The 25,284-nt window shown below is 44.8% G+C and overlaps 1 protein-coding gene across 3 annotated transcripts in view; it reads left to right on the forward strand.

Moving 5' to 3' along the window:
* The window catches only part of gtpbp3 (GTP binding protein 3, mitochondrial), a 39,412-nt gene extending 16,841 nt beyond the window's left edge, over positions 1–22,571 (forward strand). For all 3 annotated transcript variants that reach the window (XM_064936047.1, XM_064936048.1, XM_064936049.1), the window contains exons 4-9: positions 2,126–2,328; positions 3,589–3,661; positions 12,885–13,028; positions 16,539–16,704; positions 20,423–20,737; positions 21,204–22,571. In XM_064936047.1, the coding sequence (XP_064792119.1) occupies positions 2,126–2,328; positions 3,589–3,661; positions 12,885–13,028; positions 16,539–16,704; positions 20,423–20,737; positions 21,204–21,435 (1,133 nt within the window). In that variant the 3' untranslated portion in view covers positions 21,436–22,571. The remainder of the gene's footprint in view (positions 1–2,125; positions 2,329–3,588; positions 3,662–12,884; positions 13,029–16,538; positions 16,705–20,422; positions 20,738–21,203) is intronic.
* The last annotated feature ends 2,713 nt before the right edge of the window (positions 22,572–25,284 follow it).

The raw sequence follows: 25,284 nt of genomic DNA on the forward strand, positions 1-25,284 counted from the left end.
CAGGCTACCCAATGGTACTCTGATAAATACAGAAATCAGGCTACCTGATGGTACTCTGATAAATGCAGAAATCAGGCTACCCGATGGTACTCTGATAAATGCAGAAATCAGGCTACCCGATGGTACTTTGATAAATGCAGAATTCCCGTGTGTATCAAGAATGGTCCACCACCCAAAGGACATCCAGCCAACTTGACACAACTGTGGGAAACATTGGAGTCAACATGGCCCAGCATCCCTGTGGAACCCTTTCAACACCCTGTAGAGTCCATTCCTGATGAATTGAGGCTGTTCTGTGGGGAAAGGGGGGTGCAACTCAATATTAGGACGGTGTTCTTAATGATTTGTCCACTGTGTATTTAGGCAGTGTATATTTAGCTGTGAATGATTTAAACCGTTTGTTGTTCTATGCCGTTGCAAATGACTACATATACACAACCGTATCAATCATGCCAACTCATTCAAGGGTTTATTTATTTTTACTATTTTCTACATTGTAGAATAATAGTTCAAATCAAACTTAATTTGTCACATGCACCGAATACAACAAGTGTAGACCTTAGTGTGAAATGCTGACTTACAAGCCCTTAACCAACAGTGCAGTTCAAGAAGAGTTAAGAAAATATTTTACCAAATGTGTTACTTTTTAAAATGTTTAAAAAGTAACACAATAAAATAACAATAACGAGGCTATATACAGGGGGTACCGGTACCGAGTCAGTGTGCGGGGGTGACAGGTTAGAGGTCATTTGTACATGTAGGTAGGGGTGAAGTGACTATGCATAGATATTAGACAGCGAGTAGCAGCAGTGTACAAAACAAATAAGGGGGGGTCAATGTAAATAGTCCGGTGGCCATTTGATTAATTGTTCAGCCGTCTTATGGCTTAGGGTTAGAAGCTGTTAAGAAGCCTTGTTCCTAGTCTTGGCGCTCCAGTACCTCTTGCTGTGCGGTAGCAGATAAAACAGTCTATGACTTGAGTGACTGAAGTCAAGTACATTAGAGTGTCTAGTTTGAGAAACAGACGCCTCACAAGTCCTCAACTGGCAGCTTCATTAAATAGTACCGTAAAACACCAGTCTCAACGTCAACAGTGAAGAGGTGACTCCGGGATGCTGGCCTTCTAGGCAGAGTTCCTCTGTCCAGCGTCTGTGTTCTTTAGCTCATCTTTTCTTTTTATTGGCCAGTCTGAGATATGACTTTTTCTTTGTAACTCTGCCTAGAAGGCCAGCATCCTCTTCACTGTTGACGTTGAGACTGGTGTTTTACGGCACTATTTAATGAAGCTGCCAGTTGAGGACTTGTGAGGCGTCTGTTTCTCAAACTAGACACTCTAATGCACTTGTCCTCTTGGTCAGTTGTGCATCGGGGCCTCTCACTCCTCTTTTTATTCTGGTTAGGGCCAGTTTGCGCTGTTCTGTGAAGGGAGTGGTACACAGCGTTGTACGAGATCTTCAGTTTCTTGGCAATTTATCGCACGGAATAGCCTTCATTTCTCAGAACCAGAATAGACTGACGAGTTTCAGAAGAAAGTTCTTTGTTTCTGGCTGTTTTGAGCCTGTAATCAAACCCATAAATGCTGATGCTCCAGATACTCAACTAGTCTAAAGAAGGCCAGTTTCATTGCTTCTTTGATCAGAATAACAGTTTTCAGCTGTGCTAATGTAATTGCAAAAGGGTTTTCTAATGATCAATTAGCCTTTTAAAATTATAAACTTGAATTAGCTAACACAACGTGCCATTGGAACACAGGAGTGATGCTTGCTGATAATGGGCCTCTTTACGCCTTTGTAGATATTTCATTAAAAAAATCTGCCGTTTCCAGCTACAATAGTCACTTACAACATTAACAATGTCTAGACTGTATTTCTGATCAATTTGATGTTATTTTAATGGACAGAAAAATGAGCTTTTCTTTAAAAAACAAGGACATTTCTAAGTGACCCCAAACTTTTGAACAGTAGTGTACATTGCCTTAGTGGACCTTAGTAACCTTGTCTTGTGAACGATAGGGAACCTTATTAGTGACCTAAGTGTTGTCTTTGTCTTGCTGTGTGTGTGTAACTAATTAACCCTGGCTTTGACCCTGTTTTCTCTGTCTTGCTGTGCGATGTGTGTTATGCAGGAAGCCTGGAGGGTGTGAGGCCTGCGGAGGCAGGGGAGTTCACGCGGAGGGCCTTCCATGCGGGGAAACTGGGCTTGACGGAGGTGGAGGGCCTGGGGGATCTGATCCACGCTGAGACTGAGGCCCAGAGGAGGCAGGCCCTCAGGCAGATGGATGGGGAGCTGGGCCGCCTCTACCAGGACTGGAGTTACAGGCTCAAACGGGTAGGTAGTAGGTTCCCCAGAGAAAGAGAAAATACGTTGATGGTTACCTAGCCTGGATCGGCTTCACCCAGCGTGTTGTTCTCTAAGCTAGCCAGGCAGTTGTTTAGCGGTGTTGCATCAAAAACACACAGATCTCAAAGTTAGGATTCAGGCCTTTGTGGATACTGTAGAAGTCTAGGGTGAGGTGTTCGAGTTGGCGTGGTCGCCCCCAGGCAATTGTTATAGTGGTCTGATTAAGTGTGATGTCCAGAGAGTGTCTTGTCTATACTGTAGTTGTCTGACAGCAGGGATCAGGAACCAGCTGATCCTAGATCTGTGCCAATGGGCAGCTTCTACCCGGAGTGTATCGTGTGATCTCTTCCTTGGCACCAGACCTGGGTATCAACGCTTCGCCACCTCTCCTGAGAGGAGTGCTACAGAAAAGAGCCTAATTTTGGCCTTCCTGAGGAAAACCGTCAGCAGCCTAACAAAATCCAATCTCTATTTGTGAAAGTCAAAATAGTATGTTTGGAATCTACCTACTGTAGTTTCACCCTTTCCCTAGTTCGGCATGCAGACAATGCTGCTATTGTTTCTCGGGTACAATGTGTGGATGGAGGGAACATGCAGTCGGCTGATGTTTCCTCTCCTAGTGGGCCTATTGAACTGTCAATCATTCCATGTGTCAATCAACATTCAGATCTTTAGGGTGCATTTCAGTAGCGATGATGCCTTCACCTGTTCACTTCTGTCGTGGCACAGGAAGGGAGATAAGGAGAGGATGCTTTGTTTAGTCTACTGAGATGTTTTAGTCCACTGAGATGTTTTAGTCCACTGAGATGTTTTAGTCCACTGAGATGTTTTAGTCTACTGAGATGTTTTAGTCCACTGAGATGTTTTCGTCCACTGAGATGTTTTAGTCTACTGAGATGTTTTAGTCCACTGAGATGTTTTAGTCCACTGAGATGTTTTAGTCCACTGAGATGTTTTAGTCCACTGAGATGTTTTAGTCTACTGAGATGTTTTAGTCTACTGAGATGTTTTAGTCTACTGAGATGTTTTAGTCCACTGAGATGTTTTAGTCCACTGAGATGTTTTAGTCCACTGAGATGTTTTAGTCCACTGAGATGTTTTAGTCCACTGAGATGTTTTAGTCTATCCCTCTGACCTAGAAGACAATCACGACAGAAAAACGTAAATCATTGCCTAAGGAATTAATATAGAGAGGACTGCATATATTGTTGTCTCTTTCGCTCAACATCTGTCTGTTTGTTGTTTCAGTGTTTGGCTCACGTGGAAGCCTTCATAGACTTCAGTGAAGATGAGCTCATCGAGGACGGGGTGTTAAATCAAGGTGGGTACTCCCCCTTCTCTGGAACAAAATAACAATTACGGAAGTGAGTTTTCCAGGGGGAGTTGGCATGGCTTTCCTGTTTGTATCTGCAGAGAGGGAGAGCTAGCGTCATTGAGAGAAGATATGCATCAAAGTGCTGAAAAGACTGTCTCCTTGGAGGAAGTGGGGAGAAGGGGCCACAGGGACACTGCAGGCATTCATCTTGTCTTCAAAGCCTGGCCTCTCAGGCTGTCCAACACAGGAATACACTGTCAGCAGCTACAAACCTGCTCTCTCTACCATCCCTCTCTCTCTCTCTACCACCTTTTTGTCTGTCTCTCTACCACCTCTCTCTTTCTCTCTCTTTCTCTCTCTCTACCACCTCTCTCTCTCTGTCTCTCTACCACCTCTCTCTCTCTCTTTCTCTCTCTCTCTACCACCTTTCTGTCTGTCTCTCTACCATCCCTCTCTCTCTCTGTCTCTCCCTCTCTACCACCTTTCTGTCTGTCTCTACCATCCCTCTCCCTCTCTCTGTCTCTCTCTCTACCACCTTTCTGTCTGTCTCTCTACCACCTCTCTCTCTCTGTCTCTCTACCATCCCTCTCTTTCTCTGTCTCTCTCTCTCTACCACCTTTCTGTCTGTCTCTCTACCGCCTCTCTCTCTCTGTCTCTCTCTGTCTCTCTCTCTACCACCTTTCTGTCTGTCTCTCTACCACCTCTCTCTCTCTGTCTCTCTCACTGCCTCTCTCTGTCTCTCTACCATCCCTCTCTCTCTCTGTCTCTCTCTCTACCACCTTTCTGTCTGTCTCTCTACCACCTCTCTCTCTCTGTCTCTCTCACTGCCTCCCTCTCTCTCTGTCTCTCTACCACCTCTCTCTCACTCTCACTCTCTGTCTCTGTCTCTGTCTCTTTCTCTCTACCACCTCTCTCTCTGCCTTTGTCTCTCTCTCTACCACCTCTCTCTCTGCCTTTGTCGCTCTCTCTCTACCACCTCTCTCTCTGCCTTTGTCTCTCTCTCTCTACCACCTCTCTCTCTGTCAAATTCAAATTCAAGCTGCTTTATTGGCATGAAAAACATTGTCAATATTGCCAAAGCAACAATGTATACAATATACATGGTTATAAAATGAAGTCCACAATCATCTCCTGAAGTCCACAAGTCCACAGTTTCCTGAAGTCCACAATCATCTCCTTTGTTTTGTTGACGTTGAATGTGAGGTTATTTTCCTGACACCGCACTCCGAGGGCCCTCACCTCCTCCCTGTAGGCCGTCTCGTCGTTGTTGGTAATCAAGCCTACCACTGTAGTGTCGTCCGCAAACTTGATGATTGAGTTGGTGGCGTGCATAGCCACGCAGTCGTGGGTGAACAGGGAGTACAGGAGAGGGCTCAGAATGCACCCTTGTGGGGCCCCAGTATTGAGGATCAGCGGGGTGGAGATGTTGTTACCTACCCTCACCACCTGGGGGCGGCCCGTTAGGAAGTCCAGTACCCAGTTGCACAGGGCGGGATCGAGACCCAGGGTCTCGAGCTTGATGACGAGTTTGGAGGGTACTATGGTGTTAAATGCTCAGCTGTAGTCGATGAACAGCATTCTCACATTGTCCAGATGGGTTAGGGCAGTGTGCAGTGTGGTTGAGATTGCGTCGTCTGTGGACCTATTTGGGCGGTAAGCAAATTGGAGTGGATCTAGGGTGTCAGGTAGGGTGGAGGTGATATGGTCCTTGACTAGTCTCTCAAACCACTTCATGAAGACGGAAGTGAGTGCTACGGGGCGGTAGTCGTTTAGCTCAGTTACCTTAGCTTTCTTGGGAACAGGAACAATGGTGGCCCTCTTGAAGCATGTGGGAACAGCAAACTGGGATAAGGATTGATTGAATATGTCCGTAAACACACCAGCCAGCTGGTCTGCGCATGTTCTGAGGGCGTGGCTGGGGGTGCCGTCTGGGCCTGCAGCCTTGCGAGGGTTAACATGTTTAAATGTTTTACTCACCTCGGCTGCAGTGAAGGAGAGTCCGCAGGTTTTGGTTGCAGGCCGTGTCAGTGTATTGTCCTCAAAGCGGGCAAAAACCTTATTTAGTCTGTCTGGGAGCAAGACATCCTGGTCCGAGACGGGGCTGGTTGTCTTTTTGTAATCCGTGATTGACTGCAGACCCTGCCAAATACCTCTTGTGTCTGAGCCATTGAATTGTGACTACAGTTTGGGGTTCCCACTTGAATAGAATTTTTTATAGTTTCAGAGAGCACAACACATCTCTCACCCAATATTTATAAGATGGGGGAGCTGCCATCTTCCAGTTCTGTAGTATTAGCCGTCTAGCTAAAAGAGCTGTATAAGCAACAGTGTCCGACTGGATTCTTGATAGGGGGGTACCCATGGGCAGTACTCCAAAAAGGGCTGTAATGGGAGACGGATCTATAACAGTGTCATATATATCAGAGAAACATTTAAATATGAATTCCCAGAAACCTGACAGTTTATGACAGCCCCAAAACATATGCAACAGTGTGGTTTGGGAATGTTTTAATCGTTGCTATGGGAATGACATCATTATTGCTACAACTGCCATCATCATTACTACTACATCTACCATCATCATCATTACTACAACTACCATCCTTACTACTACTACCATCATCATTACTACAACTACCACCATCATTACTACAACTACCATCATCATCATTACTACAACTACCATCATCATTACTACGACAACTACCATCATCATCATTACTACTACCATTATCATCATTACTACTACAACTACCATCATCATCATTACAACTACCATCATCATTACTACTACCATCATCATCATTACTACTACAACTACCATCATCATCATTACTACAACTACCATCATCATTACTACGACAACTACCATCATCATTACTACAACTACCATCATCATCATTACTACTACCATCATCATCATTACAACTACCATCATCATAATTACTTCAACTACCATCATCATCATTAGTACTACAACTACCATCATCATCATTACTACAACTACCATCATCATCATCAGTACTACAACTACCATCATCATCATTACAACTACCATCATCATCATTACTACAACTACCATCATCATCATTACTACAACTACCATCATCATCATTAGTACTACAACTACCATCATCATTACTACAATTACCATCATCATCATTACTACAACTACCATCAGCATCATTACTACAACTACATCATCATTACTACAACTACCATCATCATTACTACTACAACTACCATCATCATCATTACTACAACTACCATCATCATCATTACAACTACCATCATCATCATCATTAGTACTACAACTACCATCATCATTACTACAACTACCATCATCATTACTACAAATACCATCATCATCATTACTACTACAACTACCATCATCATCATTACTACAACTACCATCATCATCATTACTACAACTACCATCATCATCACTACTACAACTACCATCATCATCATTACTACAACTACCATCATCATTATTACTACAACTACCACCATCACTAAACTGCTATTATTACCATCACCCTACTACCCATACCACTACTATTTGGAATGATAATCACAAAAACAACAATAATAACAATAAATAAGTTACTGCTTACTATGCAGATGTTATTATTCAGTGTCCCTCAGGCTATGGCAGGAAAATACATATTTGGCTGCAAGAGGAGCCATTGCTCCTTCACCCATGAGTATTTTTAGATTTTCCTCTGGGTTTAATAAGTTACAATTTGGAATAAATGTAGTCATTTCTGTGAATAATGAATCTCTTGGTGAGGAATATTTCTCACAGTAAAGGAGAAAGTGCATCTCTGTCTCTACCTCCCCTGTCATGCAGTGACCACATACACGCTCCTCTTTGGGTAACCATGTCTTTATATGTTTGCCAGTTTCTATTGCCAATTGGTGGTCACTCAGCCTGTACTTGGTAAGGATCTGTCTCTGCTTCGTGTCTCTGACAGAGTAGAGATAATCAGCCAATTCATATTCTCTTTTTAGGGCCAGAAAGCAATTTAGTCGGCTTGGGATTTTGTTTCATTTTTCCAATGTTGTAAATGAGGCCTTTGATTGGTTCATGATTTAGTTTATTGGAATTCTTTCTTTTGAAGCAGTGCTGGTGTCAGCTTGGTTGGTGAGGTCCAACACCAGCTGACTGAGAGGGCTCATTTCTGGGCTCAGCTTGGTTGGTGAGGTCCAACACCAGCTGACTGAGAGGGCTCGTTTCTGGGCTCAGCTTGGTTGGTGAGGTCCAACACCAGCTGACTGAGAGGGCTCGTTTCTGGGCTCAGCTTGGTTGGTGAGGTCCAACACCAGCTGACTGAGAGGGCTCGTTTCTGGGCTCAGCTTGGTTGGTGAGGTCCAACACCAGCTGACTGAGAGGGCTCGTTTCTGGGCTCAGCTTGGTTGGTGAGGTCCAACACCAGCTGACTGAGAGGGCTCGTTTCTGGGCTCAGCTTGGTTGGTGAGGTCCAACACCAGCTGACTGAGAGGGCTCGTTTCTGGGCTCAGCTTGGTTGGTGAGGTCCAACACCAGCTGACTGAGAGGGCTCGTTTCTGTGCTCAGCTTGGTTGGTAAGGTCCAACACCAGCTGACTGAGAGGGCTCGTTTCTGGGCTCAGCTTGGTTGGTGAGGTCCAACACCAGCTGACTGAGAGGGCTCGTTTCTGGGCTCAGCTTGGTTGGTGAGGTCCAACACCAGCTGACTGAGAGGGCTCGTTTCTGGGCTCCGCTTGGTTGGTGAGGTCCAACACCAGCTGACTGAGAGGGCTTGTTTCTGGACTCAGCTCTTGAGTTTGAAGTGCTTTAAATTGCAGACTTGAATTTAGATGTGGCCAAAATGTTGATGATCTTATCTGTATTTTCATTATTACTGGAAAACGGCCCAATTCTGCCCTTCCTGCATTAGTTGCTGTATTTCTTTAAATTTGTAGAAATTTCCGACAGAATTCTGCATGTAGGGCTTCAATTGGATGTTTGTCCCACATTTTAAAGTCCAGTTTATTGAGTGGCCCCCAAACCTCAATTCCGTAAAGAGCTGGATTTCACTGTCAAATATTTTAGTCCAAATTCTAACTGGGATTTTGAATAATTTCATTATTATTGCATACAATGCTCTGCGGGCTTTTTCTTTGAGTGCATTCACTGCCATATTAAAGTTTCCCGATGCAGATATGGTCAGACCCAAGGTGTGAGTCATTTTTTGTGTGTTCACTTATGGTGTTGTTCAGGGTGAATTTATATTTGTGTTTCTGACATCAGTTTTTTTTTTTAAGGGAAAATCATGATTTTCGTTTTTGGGAAATTTACTGCCAGGACCCAATTATGTCAATATTGCTCTAGAATGTTAAGGTTCTGTTGAATACCTTCTTTGTTTGGTGATAGAAGTACCAAATCATCAGCATATAGCAGGTATTTCACCTCTGTGTCAAATAGTGTGAGTCCTGGCGCTGGAGAATGGTCCAACATGTCTGCTAATTCATTGATAAAAATGTTGAAAAGATTTGGACTCAAACTGCAGCCTTGTCTCACACCTCGACGTTGTGAAAAGAATTCTGTTCTTTGGTTTTGGATTTTTATTGCACACATGTTTTCTGTGTGCATACAGATGAAGTCGGAAGTTTACATACACCTTAGCCAAAGACATTTAAACTTAGTTTTTCACAATTCCTGACATTTAATTCTAGTAAGAATTCTCTGTCTTAGGTCAGTTAGGATCACCAATTTATTTTGAGAATGTGAAATGTCAGAATAATAGTCGAGAGAATTATTTCTTTCAGCGTTTATTTCTTTCATCACATTCCCAGTGGGTAACAAGTTTACATACACTCAATTAGTACTTGGTAGCGTTGCCTTTAAATTGTTTAACCTGGGTCAAACGTTTCAGGTAGCTTTCCACAAGCTTCCCACAATAAGTTGGGTGAATTCTGGCCCATTCGTCCTGACAGAGCTGGAGTAACTGAGTCAGGTTTGTAGGCCTCCTTGCTAGCACACACTTTTTCATTTCTGTCCACAAATGTTCTATAGATGAGGCCAGGGCTTTGTGATGGCCTCTCCGAATACCTTGACTTTGTTGTCCTTAAGCCATTTCGCCACAACTTTGGAAGTATGCTTGGGGCCATTGTCCATTTGGAAGACCCATTTGCGACCAATCTTTAACTTCCTGACTGATGTCTTGAGATGTTGCTTTAATATATCCACATAATTTTCCTTCCCTCGTGATGCCATCTATTTTGTGAAGTGCACCAGTCCCTCCTGCAGCAAAGCACGAGGCTGCCACCCCTGTGCTTCACGGTTGGAATGGTGTTCTTCGGCTTGCAAACCTCTGCCTTTATCCTCCAAACGTAACGATGGTCATTATGGCCAAACAGTTCTATTTTTGTTTCATCAGACCAGAGGACATTTCTCCAAAAAGTACAATCTTGTCCCCATGTGCAGTTGCAAACCGTAGTCTTTTTATGGTGGTTTTTTCTGGTGGTTTTGGAGCCGTGGCTTCTTCCATGCTGAGCCTTTCAGGTTATGTCAATATAGGACTTGTTTTACTGTGGATATAGATACTTTTGTACCTGTTTCCTCCAGCATCTTCACAAGGTCCTTTGCTGTTGTTATGGGATTGATTTGCACTTTTCACATCAAAGTACGTTCATCTCTAGGAGACAGAACACGTCTCCTTCGTGAGCGGTATGACGGCTGCGTGGTCCCATGGTGTTTATACTTGTGTACTATTGTTTGTACAGATGAACGTGGTACCTTCAGGCATTTGGAAATTACTCACAAGGATGAACCAGGCTTGTGGAGGTCTACAATTTTCTTTCTGAGGTCTTGGCTGATTTCTTTTGATTTTCCCATGATGTTAAGCAAAGAGGCACTGAGTTTGAAGGTAGGCCTTGAAATACATCCACAGGTACACCTTCAATTGACTCAAATCATGTCAATTAGCCTATCAGAAGCTTCTAAAGCCATGACATCATTTTGGGGAATTTTCCAAGATGTTTAAAGGCACAGTCAACTTAGTGTATGTAAACTTCTGACCCACTGGAATTGTGATACAGTGAATTATAAGTGAAATAATCTGTCTGTAAACAATTGTTGGAAAAATGACTTGTGTCATGCACAAAGTAGATGTCCTAACAGACTTGACAAAACTATAGTTTGCTAACAAGACATTTGTGGACTGGTTGAAAAATTTGTTTTAATGACTGCAACCTAAATGTATGTAAGCTTCCGACTTCAACTACATTTTAAGTCATACACCTGACCACCAAGCCCACTTTGGAGAGTTTTGTAGAATAGCCCTTCGTGCCAAATAGAATCAAATGATATTTTAAAAGTCAATAAAGCAAGTAAAGATTTTGCCCTCTTTTTTTTGATGGATGTGTTTATTAATTAGTGTGTGTGAGGTGTATATATGGTCAGTAGTGCGATGGTGTTTATTAATTAGTGTGTGTAAGGTGTATATATGGTCAGTAGTGTGATGGTGTTTATTAATTAGTGTGTGTAAGTAAGGTGTGTAAGGTGTCTAATTGGTTCTGTTGTAAATCTTTTTGTGGGATGTTTTTGTATAGATTATCAAAATAAGTTTTTCAAATTCCTTCATCTTCTATGGTTAATTATTGTGGCTTTGTCGTGCTTAAACTGTTCCACATGTCCCAGAACTGATTTTGGTCAGTTGCGTTTTCAATTTCATCAAGTGTCTTGTTGGTATAATTCAATTTCTTGCCTTTCAGTGTTTGTTTATACTGTTTCAGAGTTTCTAAGTATTCATATCGTAGCTCTGGGTTGTTTAGCTGCTAATGTTTTTCATTTGACATTTGTCTTAGTTGTTTTACATTATTTATCAAACCACTTTTTAGAAACATTTAGTTTTCTTGTTTCTGATGTTGCATTTCTTTGGTTTTCTCAAATTTTCTTTTGATGCTTCTTTTTGGAATAGGCAGTCGATGTTTTGAGTAGCCGAATTGACACCTTCTTTATTGTTTTGGTATTGTGAGTTATTGAAGACCTGCATAGAGTTCATCATTTCATTTGAGTTCAAAGTTTCAATGAATTTCTCTGCACTGTTTGGAGCCCATCTGTACGATTGGTTCATGTTGTAGAGTTTAATGGGCTGTTTTTCTGAATGAATATTGCTGGTTAATTTCTTTAGAAACACGTTGATCTGGCTGTGATCTGACAGTGGTGTCTCTGTCTCTCTCTCTCTCTCTCTCTCTCTCTGACTGTCTGTCTCTCTGTCTCTTAATTTAACGATCTGTCTCTCTGTCTCTCTCTCTGTCTCTCTCTCTGTCTCTATCTCTCTACCACCTCTTTGTCTCTCTGTCGCTCTCTCTCTACCACCTTGCTGTCTCTCTCTCTCTGTCTGTCTCTGTCTCTCAATTTATCTATCTATCTATCTCTCTCTCTCTCTGTCTCTCTGTCTCTCAATTTATCTCTCTCTCTCTCTGTCTGTCTCTCTGTCTCTCAATTTATCTATCTCTGTCTCTCTCTCTCTCTCTGTCTGTCTCTCTGTCTCTCAATTTATCTATCTCTGTCTCTCTCTCTCTCTCTCTGTATCTCTCTACCACCTATTTGTCTCTCTCTCTCTCTCTCTCTCTCTCTGGTTCTCTCCTTCTCTCCTATCTCTCTCTACCACCCCTGTCTCTGTCTTCCATTGTCTCTCTCCTCTCCCCCTCCCTCTCCTTCTCTCTGTCTCTCTCCTTCCCTCTGTCTCTCTGCTTCTCTCTCTCTGTCTCTCTGTCTTTCTGTGTTTCCCATGGTGTGGGGGGAGAAGGGGAGAGTGAGAGGAAGCGGAGGGAAGGGAAATTCCCCTCAGCGTCGCCTGCTGCAGTCTGGTGGGGCAGCTGAGAGAACAGAAGCCTCTGATCTTTTGATTTAGGGACAGATGCTTTGCTGCGTGGCATTTGTTTTGGTGGCACGCCATTGGGCCCTTTCCTTTCAGAGGAGAAGTCAGAGCCACCTCTGGTTCATAGTTAAGTGGGCAGGGGTCTACACGATGGGTGACATTCATTCATCTCATGTAATCGGCATTTAAAAAAGGTTGTTTCACACCAGAGACACATTATAAATATGTCACAATATTGTTGACATTAATTGATTAGTTTCACATGTCACAGAGCAGAGAGACTTTCTCCTGTTTCCATGGCATTGGTTATTTGGAAAGCAAACATGAAATTGAACTTGACTCCCCGTTGTCCTGCCTCTGCCCGTCTCCCCTTCCCAGTGGACAGTTCAGTGCGCCAGCTGGAGACAGAGATAGAGAGACACCTAAAGGACGAGAGGAGAGGAGAGCGGCTGCGCTCCGGAGTACAGGTGGTGATAGCGGGAGCTACCAATGCTGGGAAGAGCAGTCTGCTCAACACGCTCTGTAAGAACAACACACACACAAAGTATGACACATTGCAGAGCGAATCCTCATTTCTATGGACAGCCATGTATGAGTGCACTCAGTCATACACCTAAATATGCTTTTTTTATGACCAAATCTCTATTTCTGATGTAAATGGCATGTTCTAGAAGGTTCTAGACACGTTTTTTTTTTGTTGCGATTTCACTTATTTTTGAGAAACGTACACCAACCAGCGATTCAATTCCTAATCGTCGTTTTGCAGTATGGGTGCTCTGTCCGCAGCGTTGTATTCCATGTTGTGTGACTTTGAGCTGTATCCCCAATCCAGCTGTTCCATTCTGGATAGCTTTTGAGTCACAAACCAAATGGCATATAACGTTACGGATATTACATCATTTCATGTGCACAACGTCTAAAGCCCCGCGTTACTATCCTGGGTGTTTCTAGAAGGTTTTCGAATCATTTGTCGTCATGTTTTTTCAGAGCCCCCCCCGTACGACACAACGAGGATGAGGAAGTGAATCGTTGGTTGGTGTACGTTTCTCATAAACAAGTGAAACGCACACCCAATACACACCTAATACACACCTAATACACACCCAATGCTCACCCGGCACACAATACACCCGTAGTACACACACAATACACACCAAATACACACCCAATACACACACCCAATACACACCCGATGCTCACCTGGCACACAATACACACCCAATACACACCCAATACACACCCAACACACTTAATACACGCCCGGCACACACCTAATACACACCCAACACACTTAATACACGCCCGACACACACCTAATACACACCCAATACATACCTACTACACACCTAACGCACACCTAACACACACACCCGATACACACCTAATACGCACCAAATACACACATAATACGCACCTAATACACACCAAATACACACCAAATACACACCTAATACACACCAAAGACACACCAAATACGCACCTGATACACACCTCTTTCTAATTAACCTGTTTCTAATGAATCTGTTTCTAATGAATCTGTTTCTAATGAACCTGTTTCTAATGAATCTGTGTGTAATGTTCTGAGAGTAGCTGGTGCAGAGGAGTCAGGCGCAGGACAGCACAGATGAGTAACACAAGAAACTTTACTCAAATATTCCAAATAACACGTCGTAATACCGAGCCCACGATAACGGACCGAACATACATAAAACAATCACGCACAAAAACCATGGGGAAAACAGAGGGTTAAATAATGGAAACCAGGTGTGTAAAACAAAGGCAAAACAAATGGAAAATGAAAAGTGGATCGGCGATGGCTAGAAGGCCGGTGACGTCGACCGCCGAACGCCGCCCGAACCAGGAGAGGGACTACGGCGGAAGTCGTGACAATCTGTTTCTAATGAATCTGTTTCTAATGAACCTGTTTTTTGTTTATCAGTCATGTGCTCACGAGTTTGAGATATGACATCCTGTGTCATAAAGCAAGGCTCTGTATAAACCGTGTGGAACATCTGTTTGGCTGCTGCTCCACAGGGCTTCCTATCAGAATAATACACGTGTTTATCAGAGTCCAGATAAAATCCTGTTATTGTTTCCTATTGAGCTTGGTCTTTCCCAGGGCCCGACTCCCGGCCACAGCTCTTAACACAGAGTAATGGGCTGTCAGTTGTTTGGCTGGGGAGGGAGGGAGGGATCGTACCGTACAGCACTTTGCTCTATGTACGTAGTTCCACTGAACAGAGGCGTGGTTCTGGATGAAAATATCCCATGGCAGGAGAAGATTTATGAGTTTGTCGAGGATCTTATTTTGATTCCAAATAACCAAGAATAGGACTCTTCGATAGTTAGTATTTCCCATGAATATACACTGCTCAAAACAAATAAAGGGAACACTTAAACAACACAATGTAACTCCAACTCAATCACACTTCTGTGAAATCAAACTGTCCACTTAGGAAGCAACACTGAATGACAATAAATTTCACATGCTGTTATGCAAATGGCATAGACAACAGGTGGAAATTATAGGCAATTAGCAAGACACCCCCAATAAAGGAGTGGTTCTGCAGGTGGTGACCACAGACCACTTCTCAGTTCCTCTGCTTCCTGGCTGATGTTTTGGTCACTTTTGAATGCTGGCGGTGCTTTCACTCTAGTGGTAGCATGAGACGGAGTCTCGTTTGGCATTTGCCAGAGAACACCAAGATTGGCAAATTCGCCACTGGTGCCCTGTGCTCATCACAGATGAAAGCAGGTTCACACTGAGCACATGTTAGACGTGACAGAATCTGGAGATGCCGTGGAGAACGTTCTGCTGCCTGCAACATCCTCCAGAATGACCGGTTTGGTGATGGGTCAGTCATGGTGTGGGGTGGCATTTCTTTGGGGGTCAGTCATGGTGTGGTGCTCGCCAGAGGTAGCCTGACTGCCATTAGGTACCGAGATGAGATCCTCAGACCCCTTGTGAGACCATATGCTGGTGCAGTTGGCCCTGGGTTCCTCCTAATGCAAGACAATGCTAGACCTCATGTGGCTGGAGTGTGTCAGCAGTTCCTGCATAGCATTGATGCTATGGACTGGCCCGCCCGTTCCCCAGACCTGAATCCAATTGAGCACATCTGGGATATCATGTCTCACTCCATCCACCCACACCAGTTGCACCACAGACTGTCCAGGAGTTGGCGGATGCTTTAGTCCAGGTCTGGGAGGAAATCCCTCAGGAGACCATCCGCCACCTCATCAGGAGCATGCCCAGGCGTTGTAGGGAGGTCATACAGGCATGTGGAGGCCACACACACTACTGAGCCTAATTTTGACTTGTTTTAAGGACATTACATCAAAGTTGGATCAGCCTGTAGTGAGGTTTTCCACTTTAATTTTGAGTGACTCCAAATCCAGACCTCCATGGGTTGATACATTTGATTTCCATTGATAATTTTTGTGTGATTTTGTTGTCAGCACATTCAACTATGTAAAGAAAAAAGTATTTAATAAAAATATTTAATTCATTCAGATCTAGGATGTGTTATTTTAGTGTTCCATTTATTTTTGTTGAGCAGTGTATTTAGTTGTAGAGGTTTAAATAGAAGAGAAGATATATGGGGAAAAAAATAATGTCTGTCTGTCTCTCTATCTCCCTCCCTCTCTCCCTCCCTCCCTCTCTCCCTCTCTCTCTCTCATCTCTATATCCCAATTCCTCTCTCTCGTTCTCCCTCTCTTCCTTCCTCTCTCCCTCCCTCCCTCTCTCCCTCTCTCTCTCCCTCCCTCTCTCCCTCCCTCCCTCTCTCTCTCTCATCTCTATATCCCAATTCCTCTCTCTCGTTCTCCCTCTCTCCCTTCCTCTCTCCCTCCCTCCCTCTCTCCCTCCCTCTCTCTCTCCCTCCCTCTCTCCCTCCCTCCCTCCCTCCCTCCCTCCCTCCCTCCCTCCCTGTCTGTCTGTCTGTCTGTCTGTCTCCGTCTGTCTGTCTCCATCTCTCTATCCCAATTTCTGTCCATCTCTATCTCCATCTTTCTCTCCATTCCTCTGTCCAGGCCAGCGTCCAGCAGCCATCGTGTCCCCCATCGCGGGCACCACCAGGGATATTGTGGAAACCTCTCTGGACATTGGGGGCTTCCCTGTCCTCCTGAGTGACACCGCAGGGCTCAGAGACTCCTCAGACAGCGTGGAGAGAGAGGGGGTCCGTAGAGCCCGCCAGAGGTAGGTGCTTATCAATCAATATCAACATGTATACACCACTGTATATGGTACAAAGCATTATGGTCCAAATGCATGTTCCATTTCAACTAATTGAATATCTTTGTTTTGCAGTTCACCTAAAATGAATACACTAATTCTTATCATCAGGACTAGGATATGGAAAGACCTTAAACAATACCTAATGGAGAATTATTGGGAGTCTCTTCCTGTGAATTGTGACTTCTGTACAGAACAAAGTCTAGTGTTGTCTACATTGTATGGGCAATATGAACAAAATGAACAAGATACTTGAAAATCCTCGAAAAGAAAAAAGGAAGAAATAATTCAAGGCTTTTTCCATATGTTGTATTTTGGCTTCAGCTCCAGTTCCTCAGTGTAAAGAGAATGTATGGATATAAATACCAGACGTAAACACACTCAGGAGGTGGGAGGATGTGCCACTATACACATTAATATTTACCATACAGAGGGTGAGGCACACACACACACACACGCACACACACACACACACACACACACACACACACACACACACACAGACGCACACACAGACGCACACACAGACGCACACACACGCACACACAGACGCACACACAGACGCGCGCACACACACACACACACACACACACACACACACACACACACACACACACACACACACACACGCACACAGACGCACAGTGACAGAGTCAAATACATACATACCGGAGCACTGACGGCTGCCTCCATTGTTTACACTAGTGTAGAATAGCAGCAGCATAAATGTATATACTCCTCCCTGAATATACACACACACACACCCACCCTCCACAGACTTGGCCAGACTGACGAGAGGGAGAGGGGAGAGAGAGGGGAGAGTTGGCCCGGTAGGAAGTGCAGGCAGTTCTTGTGCTTAAAGGTACTTTCTGTATGTCTGTCAGGGGATCCAGGGCTCATGACCTGGGGGGGGGGCAGGAAGGAGGTAGTCAGAATAAGCATCCTGCTGCTTCTGCTGCTGCTAGTCCCTGGGGGCAGGGGAGAGTCCCTGGGGAGGGGGGGGTCCCCCCCCCACAGAGATACAGTTAATTATGTGACTGTCTCTAGATTCCCTACCTATGCTTTTTTGTTTAAAAAAAAATGGACAATAAAAATGGACAATGCTACGCAATTCTATTCTAATCTGGGGGATTATGAAGTGGAACTGCAGTGGATAGCAACACATTTACAGACTCCTGACCAGTTCTGCTATGCTGTGTTTTTTTTACACTGATCTTAAAAAATGTTTTTTTACACAATGTCGCCTCCATCATTTCCTATGACCTTCTGGAGATCAGAACAGTGATCACTAACCTCCATTTGAATGGCAGTTTGTACTTCAACGGGTCGGCAGCTCTGGACGTTCTGCTTACTCTGGACGTTCTGTTAACTCTGGACGTTCTGTTGACTCTGGACGTTCTGTTAACTCTGGACGTTCTGTTGACTCTGGACGTTCTGTTGACTCTGGACATTCTGTTGACTCTGGACGTTCTGTTGACTCTGGACGTTCTGTTGACTCTGGACGTTCTGTTAACTCTGGACGTTCTGTTGACTCTGGACGTTCTGTTGACTCTGGACGTTCTGTTGACTCTGGACGTTCTGTTGACTCTGGACGTTCTGTTGACTCTGGACGTTCTGTTGACTCTGGACGTTCTGTTGACTCTGGACGTTCTGTTGACTCTGGACGTTCTGTTGACTCTGGACGTTCTGTTAACTCTGGACGTTCTGTTGACTCTGGACGTTCTGTTGACTCTGGACGTTCTGTTGACTCTGGACGTTCTGTTGACTCTCGACGTTCTGTTAACTCTGGACGTTCTGTTAACTCTGGACGTTCTTTTGACTCTGGACGTTCTGTTGACTCTGGACGTTCTGTTGACTCTGGACGTTCTGTTGACTCTGGACGTTCTGTTAACTCTGGACGTTCTGTTGACTCTGGACGTTCTGTTGACTCTGGACGTTCTGTTGACTCTGGACGTTCTGTTGACTCTGGACGTTCTGTTGACTCTGGACCAGACCCTAATCCCGGGGACTCAAAAGAGGAAGTGACGGCGCAAAAGAGGCAGACGAGCCGGCATCATGACGAGACTACGTCGGCTTGCAAATAAACTGCCTGTTGCCGAACGTGCGGTCACTAGAGAATAAACTGGACAAGCTCTGTTTGATATTATCCTATCAACGGGACCTAAAGATCTGTAATATTCTATGTTTCATGGAGTCGTGGCTGAACAAGGACATGGATAATATACATCTTGTTGGCTTTTCCATGTCAAGACCGGTCAGCAGCCTCTGGTAAGCTGAGAAGGGGAGGGGTGTCTCTTAACAACAGCTGGTGCGTGATCTCTAATTTTAAGGAAGTCTCATGTTTTTGCTCGCCTCAGTTAGAATACCTTATGATAAGCTGCAGGCCATATTATTTACTATTTGTCTTAGTTGTCTATTTACCACCACAATCCGATGCTGGCACTACAAGCTGTATAGGGCCAAAAGCAAACACACTTCTTGTGGCCGGTGATTTTAATGCAGGGAAACTGAAATTCCTTTCACTTCATTTTTACCAGCATGTTACCTGTGCAACTAGAGGCCAAAAAACTCTGTATCACCTTTACTCCATACACAGAAATGCATACAAGGCTTTCCCTCACCCTCCAATCTGACCAGAACTCCATCCTGATTCCTGCTTACAAGCAAAAACTCAAACAGGAAGTACCACACGTGGATCTCGTACCACGCTCAATTCAGATGTTGTCCGATGAAGCGGATGCTAAGCAACAGGACTGTTTCCCTACCCCAGACTGGAATAAGTCTGGGAGCTTCAACATCTAAATGGAAGCAAGTCCCCGCAGCAATGTTCCTACATCTAGTGGAAAGCCTTCCCAGAAGAGTGGAGGCTGTTACAGCAGCAATGTTCCTACATCTAGTGGAAAGCCTTCCCAGAAGAGTGGAGGCTGTTACAGCAGCAATGTTCTAATATCTGGTGGAAAGCCTTTCCAGAAGAGTGGAGGCTGTTACAGCAGCAATGTTCTAATATCTGGTGGAAAGCCTTCCCAGAAGAGTGGAGGCTGCTACTGATTTTGGAATGAGATGTTTGATGAGCAGGTGTCCACATACATTTGTTCATGTAGTGTATATATCTACCTCAATTACCTTGTACCCTGTGTATATAGCCAAGTACCCTTACAAATTGACTCAGTACTGGTACCCCATGTATATAGCCAAATGATTGTTACTCATCACGTTTATTATTCGTGTTATATTTTTATATATTAGATTTGTACCTTGTCAGCTCGGGGATGTGAACTTGCAACCTTTCGGTTACTGGTCCAACGCTCTAACCACTAGGCTACGCTGCCGCCCCAAATGAAGGGGGATTAATTGTCAGAGTAGAGGACCTTGTGCATTTCGGGTAAAATAACAACCCAATGTTTATATCCCAGGTCAAATTAGCTAGCAACAGTAAGCTAGCCAGCTAAATTGCCATGAATATTTAAGGCTTTTTGTTCTGTCCCCAAGTTAATACAGTTGGTTCAGAGTTTGTTTTGATATTTCAACCCGCGTGTCCTGAACGTGTCTGGTGTGTGTGGACAAAACCAACATGTGCACGATGTCACACGTGGATGCACGCCTTCGCGCACCCGGTCTAGTCAGCATGTTGGTCGAGCATGTGACAAATAACATTTTATTTGATTGCGTATTTTCCCTTCAGGGTGGAGCAGGCTGATCTGACCCTAGTAGTGGTGGACTCCACCCAGCTACCTCCAGACCCTCAGCTAGTAGCAGCCTTCCTCCAGGAGCACCTTAGCACTGTGCTGCCCAGCCCTGAGGCCGGCATGACGGCTGCTTCAGACAGGGTCCTGCTGGTGCTCAACAAGAGTGATCTGGTACCTGAGGGGCAGAGGGAAAGAACAGAGGGAGAGCTGAGAGAGAGACCGGGTTTCCCTCCTGCATGTTTTCTGTCCTGCTCTACCAGTACAGGGCTGGAGGATTTCCTCACTGTGCTGCAGAGCAGGGTCAAGACTCTGTAAGTATAGAGTACAGTTCTGTGTTAATGTTACTATATGCTTCTACGTAGGTTTAAACATTTTTTTTTTCCTGTATATCAGGTATTCACCATGTGCGGAATCCTAACTCTGATTGATAGATTCATTGTGCAATTCATTCGAAATCAAACTTAGGTAACACTTTGATATCGCAAGTAAGTCAGGATTGGTCCCTAAGCTTTTGATAATATCATGCATAACATGAGTCATAACACCCTGTGCTTACGGTAGGAGTTTCATTGTGTCGTTTCACAGGCCGCTATTTCCTGTGGATATGAGGAATAAACTCTGATTAGATTTGATACATCCTGAGTCTTTCAAGAAAGTAACGCTGATAGCATCTCTCAGACTGAAGATCAAACACCGCATTATTTTGAAACATTTGGCAGCGCCGGCCCGGCTCACCTACATACAGTACATCAGTTATAACACATCTGCTCCATCCAGGTGTGGTGACCCTCTGAGCGGAGCTCCCAGTCTGACCCAGGCCCGTCACAGAGCCCACCTCCAGCAGAGTGTCCAGGCCCTGAACCAGTACCACCAGTACAGAGACCAAGACCTGTCCCTGGCCGCAGAGGGGGTCCGCCTCGCCCTCACCCACCTGGGACACATTACAGGACGGGTCGGAGCCGAGGAGATCCTGGACATCATATTCAGAGACTTCTGTATAGGGAAATAAATGGTTGAACGTGGATACATCTCATGCAGAAAGGACACTAGATCACATGACAGGGTGGAACACTAACACAGACTTTAAGTGTAGTTATTCTAGCAATATACCAAAATGTAACTACTGTATTTCATTGTTTGTCCTGATCATTTGAACTGGTTGATCTCAACTCTAGCCAGACTGAAGAAGTGCAAACATCTTAGCAGATCATCTGTGACTCACTACTGAGTCACTGTTTGAGTCATCATCGCTCTGTGTTCTGTGGGAAATAAACGGTTTGGTAGGCGATCATCTCTGTGTTAAGTGGGAAATAAACGGTTTGGTAGGCGATCATCTCTGTGTTAAGTGGGAAATAAATGGTTTGGTAGGCGATCATCTCTGTGTTAAGTGGGAAATAAATGGTTTGGTAGGCGATCATCTCTGTTAAGTGGGAAATAAATGGTTTGGTAGGCGATCATCTCTGTTAAGTGGGAAATAAATGGTTTGGTAGGCGATCATCTCTGTGTTAAGTGGGAAATAAACGGTTTGGTAGGCGATCATCTCTGTTAAGTGGGAAATAAATGGTTTGGTAGGCGATCATCTCTGTGTTAAGTGGGAAATAAATGGTTTGGTAGGCGATCATCTCTGTGTTAAGTGGGAAATAAACGGTTTGGTAGGCGATCATCTCTGTGTTAAGTGGGAAATAAATGGTTTGGTAGGCGATCATCTCTGTTAAGTGGGAAAGAGACAGTTTGGTAGGCGATCATCTCTGTTCTATGGGAAAGAGACAGTTTGGTAGGCGATCATCTCTGTTCTGTGGGAAAGAGACAGTTTGGCAGGCGATCATCTCTGTTCTGTGGGAAAGAGACAGTTTGGTAGGCGATCATCTCTGTTCTATGGGAAAGAGACAGTTTGGTAGGCGATCATCTCTGTTCTGTGGGAAAGAGACAGTTTGGTAGGCGATCATCTCTGTTCTATGGGAAAGAGACAGTTTGGTAGGCGGTCATCTCTGTTCTATGGGAAAGAGACAGTTTGGTAGGCGATCATCTCTGCGCCCTTTGTTCCCTCCATCTGGCCTTGATTAAATATTTATGTTTCCTCGCTGAACTCCTCACCCCTCTTCCCCAGTTTATTCCTTCTCACCCAGGTCTCTGTCACATAGGCAGTGCTCGAAACACAGTCTCTCTGTCACACACACGTCTCTCTCTCACACCTCTCATCTCCCACAGTCTCTCTCACACAGTCTCTCTCTCACACAGTCTCTCTGTCACACAGTCTCTCTCTCTCACACAGTCTCTCTGTCACACAGTCTCTCTGTCACACAGTCTCTCTGTCACACCGTCTCTCTCTGTCACACAGTCTCTCTCTCTCTCTCACACAGTCTCTCTCACACAGTCTCTCTGTCACACAGTCTCTCTGTCACACTCTCTGTCACACAGTCTCTCTGTCACACACAGTCTCTCTGTCACACAGTCTCTCTGTCACACAGTCTCTCTGTCACACAGTCTCTCTGTCACACAGTCTCTCTGTCACACAGTCTCTCTGTCACACAGTCTCTCTGTCACACAGTCTCTCTCTCACACCGTCTCTCTCACACAGTCTCTCTCTCACACAGTCTCTCTCTCACACAGTCTCTCTGTCACACAGTCTCTCTCTCACACAGTCTCTCTGTCACACAGTCTCTCTCTCACACAGTCTCTCTGTCACACAGTCTCTCTGTCACACAGTCTCTCTCTCACACAGTCTCTCTGTCACACAGTCTCTCTGTCACACAGTCTCTCTCTCACACAGTCTCTCTGTCACACAGTCTCTCTGTCACACAGTCTCTCTGTCACACAGTCTCTCTCTCACACCGTCTCTCTCACACAGTCTCTCTCTCTCACACAGTCTCTCTGTCTCTCTGTCACACAGTCTCTCTGTCACACAGTCTCTCTGTCACACAGTCTCTCTGTCACACAGTCTCTCTCTCACACAGTCTCTCTCACACAGTCTCTCTCTCACACAGTCTCTCTCTCACACAGTCTCTCTGTCACACAGTCTCTCTGTCACACAGTCTCTCTCTCACACAGTCACACAGTCTCTCTCACACAGTCTCTCTGTCACACACAGTCTCTCTCTCACACAGTCTCTCTCTCACACAGTCTCTCTGTCACACAGTCTCTCTGTCACACTGTCTCTCTGTCACACAGTCTCTCTGTCACACAGTCTCTCTGTCACACAGTCTCTCTCTCACACAGTCTCTCTCTCTCAGTCTCTCTCACACACAGTCTCTCTGTCACACAGTCTCTCTGTCACACAGTCTCTCTGTCACACAGTCTCTCTGTCACACAGTCTCACACAGTCTCCTCTCACACAGTCTCTCTCACACACACAGTCTCTCTCTCTCTCTGTCACACAGTCTCTCTGTCACACAGTCTCTCTCTCACACAGTCTCTCTGTCACACAGTCTCTCTGTCTCTCTGTCACACAGTCTCTCTGTCAGTCTCTCTGTCACACAGTCTCTCTCACACAGTCTCTCTCTCACACAGTCTCTCTCTCACACAGTCTCTCTGTCACACAGTCTCTCTGTCACACAGTCTCTCTCACACACCGTCTCTCTGTCACACAGTCTCTCTCACACAGTCACACACAGTCTCTCTGTCACACAGTCTCTCTGTCACACAGTCTCTCTGTCACACAGTCTCTCTGTCACACAGTCTCTCTCACACAGTCTCTCTGTCACACAGTCTCTCTGTCACACAGTCTCTCTCTCTCTGTCACACAGTCTCTCTGTCACACAGTCTCTCTGTCACATTGTTTACTGTCGTCTCTCTGGTCTCTCTGTCACACAGTGAAGTAGACACAGGGCTGGGTCACGACAGAGATCATTGTGGCGCAGTCTGTATTGTTCATGCTGAGGTTAGGAGCGGACACAGTCAAATCAGACAACTTTGGGATGCAACTCAATATTAGGAAGGTGTCCTTGATGTTTTGTACACTCAGTGTATGTGTGGTCCCAATGCAATAGAGTAGACTGCCTCACACAGTGACTCTCTCTCACACAGTCTCTCTGCTGGGGTAGGAGAAGAATGGGGCAGATATATTTCCAAGGAAATGTACTTCCTAAATATGATTAGGCTATAGTTTACTACATTACATTGGCTGATTCGTGAGAATCTCTGGTAATTTAAACTATTTCTTAGGTTATTTTGGTGGATTTTTGATATTGCCTATAGGGCTCAAAATTGCTGGACCATGGCTGACAAGCACGTTGCCTCACAGACGCCTAAATGAACGTTGCGGGACTACAGGTTGAGGTCAGGTCCAGTTATTCCTGGTGCAATATGAAAAGCTTGGACTACAGGTTGAGGTCAGGTCCAGTTATTCCTGGTGCGATATGAAAAGCTGCGGGACTACAGGTTGAGGTCAGGTCCAGTTATTCCTGGTGCGATATGAAAAGCTGCGGGACTACAGGTTGAGGTCAGGTCCAGTTATTCCTGGTGCGATATGAAAAGCTGCGGGACTACGGGTTGAGGTCAGGTCCAGTTATTCCTGGTGCGATATGAAAAGCTGGGAGTGGGATGAATAAATCAGTGGCGCGCAGACCTCTATATTGAAATGCCTTTCTGTTTGGCATCTACTCAGGCCTTGATGTGTTCTCCAGCAGTTAGGGGATGTGTTTGACCCAGCTGTATAACACTGCTGAATCAATAGAGCACAATGGAGAACACAGTAAGTAACAAAACAAAATACAAGTTATTGGAATTAAGGAAGTCTACATCTATGGGTGGCAATGAGCCCGACATCTTGATAATGGGCCTGTGGATATGTTATTATCATTAACCTTGGAAATCCTGGAAAAGGCTGCTTTGTTTTTCCTTGGAAACTGGATTGTTGGTA

Source organism: Oncorhynchus masou, chromosome 24 (genome assembly GCF_036934945.1).
Source record: "Oncorhynchus masou masou isolate Uvic2021 chromosome 24, UVic_Omas_1.1, whole genome shotgun sequence".
Taxonomy (NCBI): domain Eukaryota; kingdom Metazoa; phylum Chordata; class Actinopteri; order Salmoniformes; family Salmonidae; genus Oncorhynchus; species Oncorhynchus masou.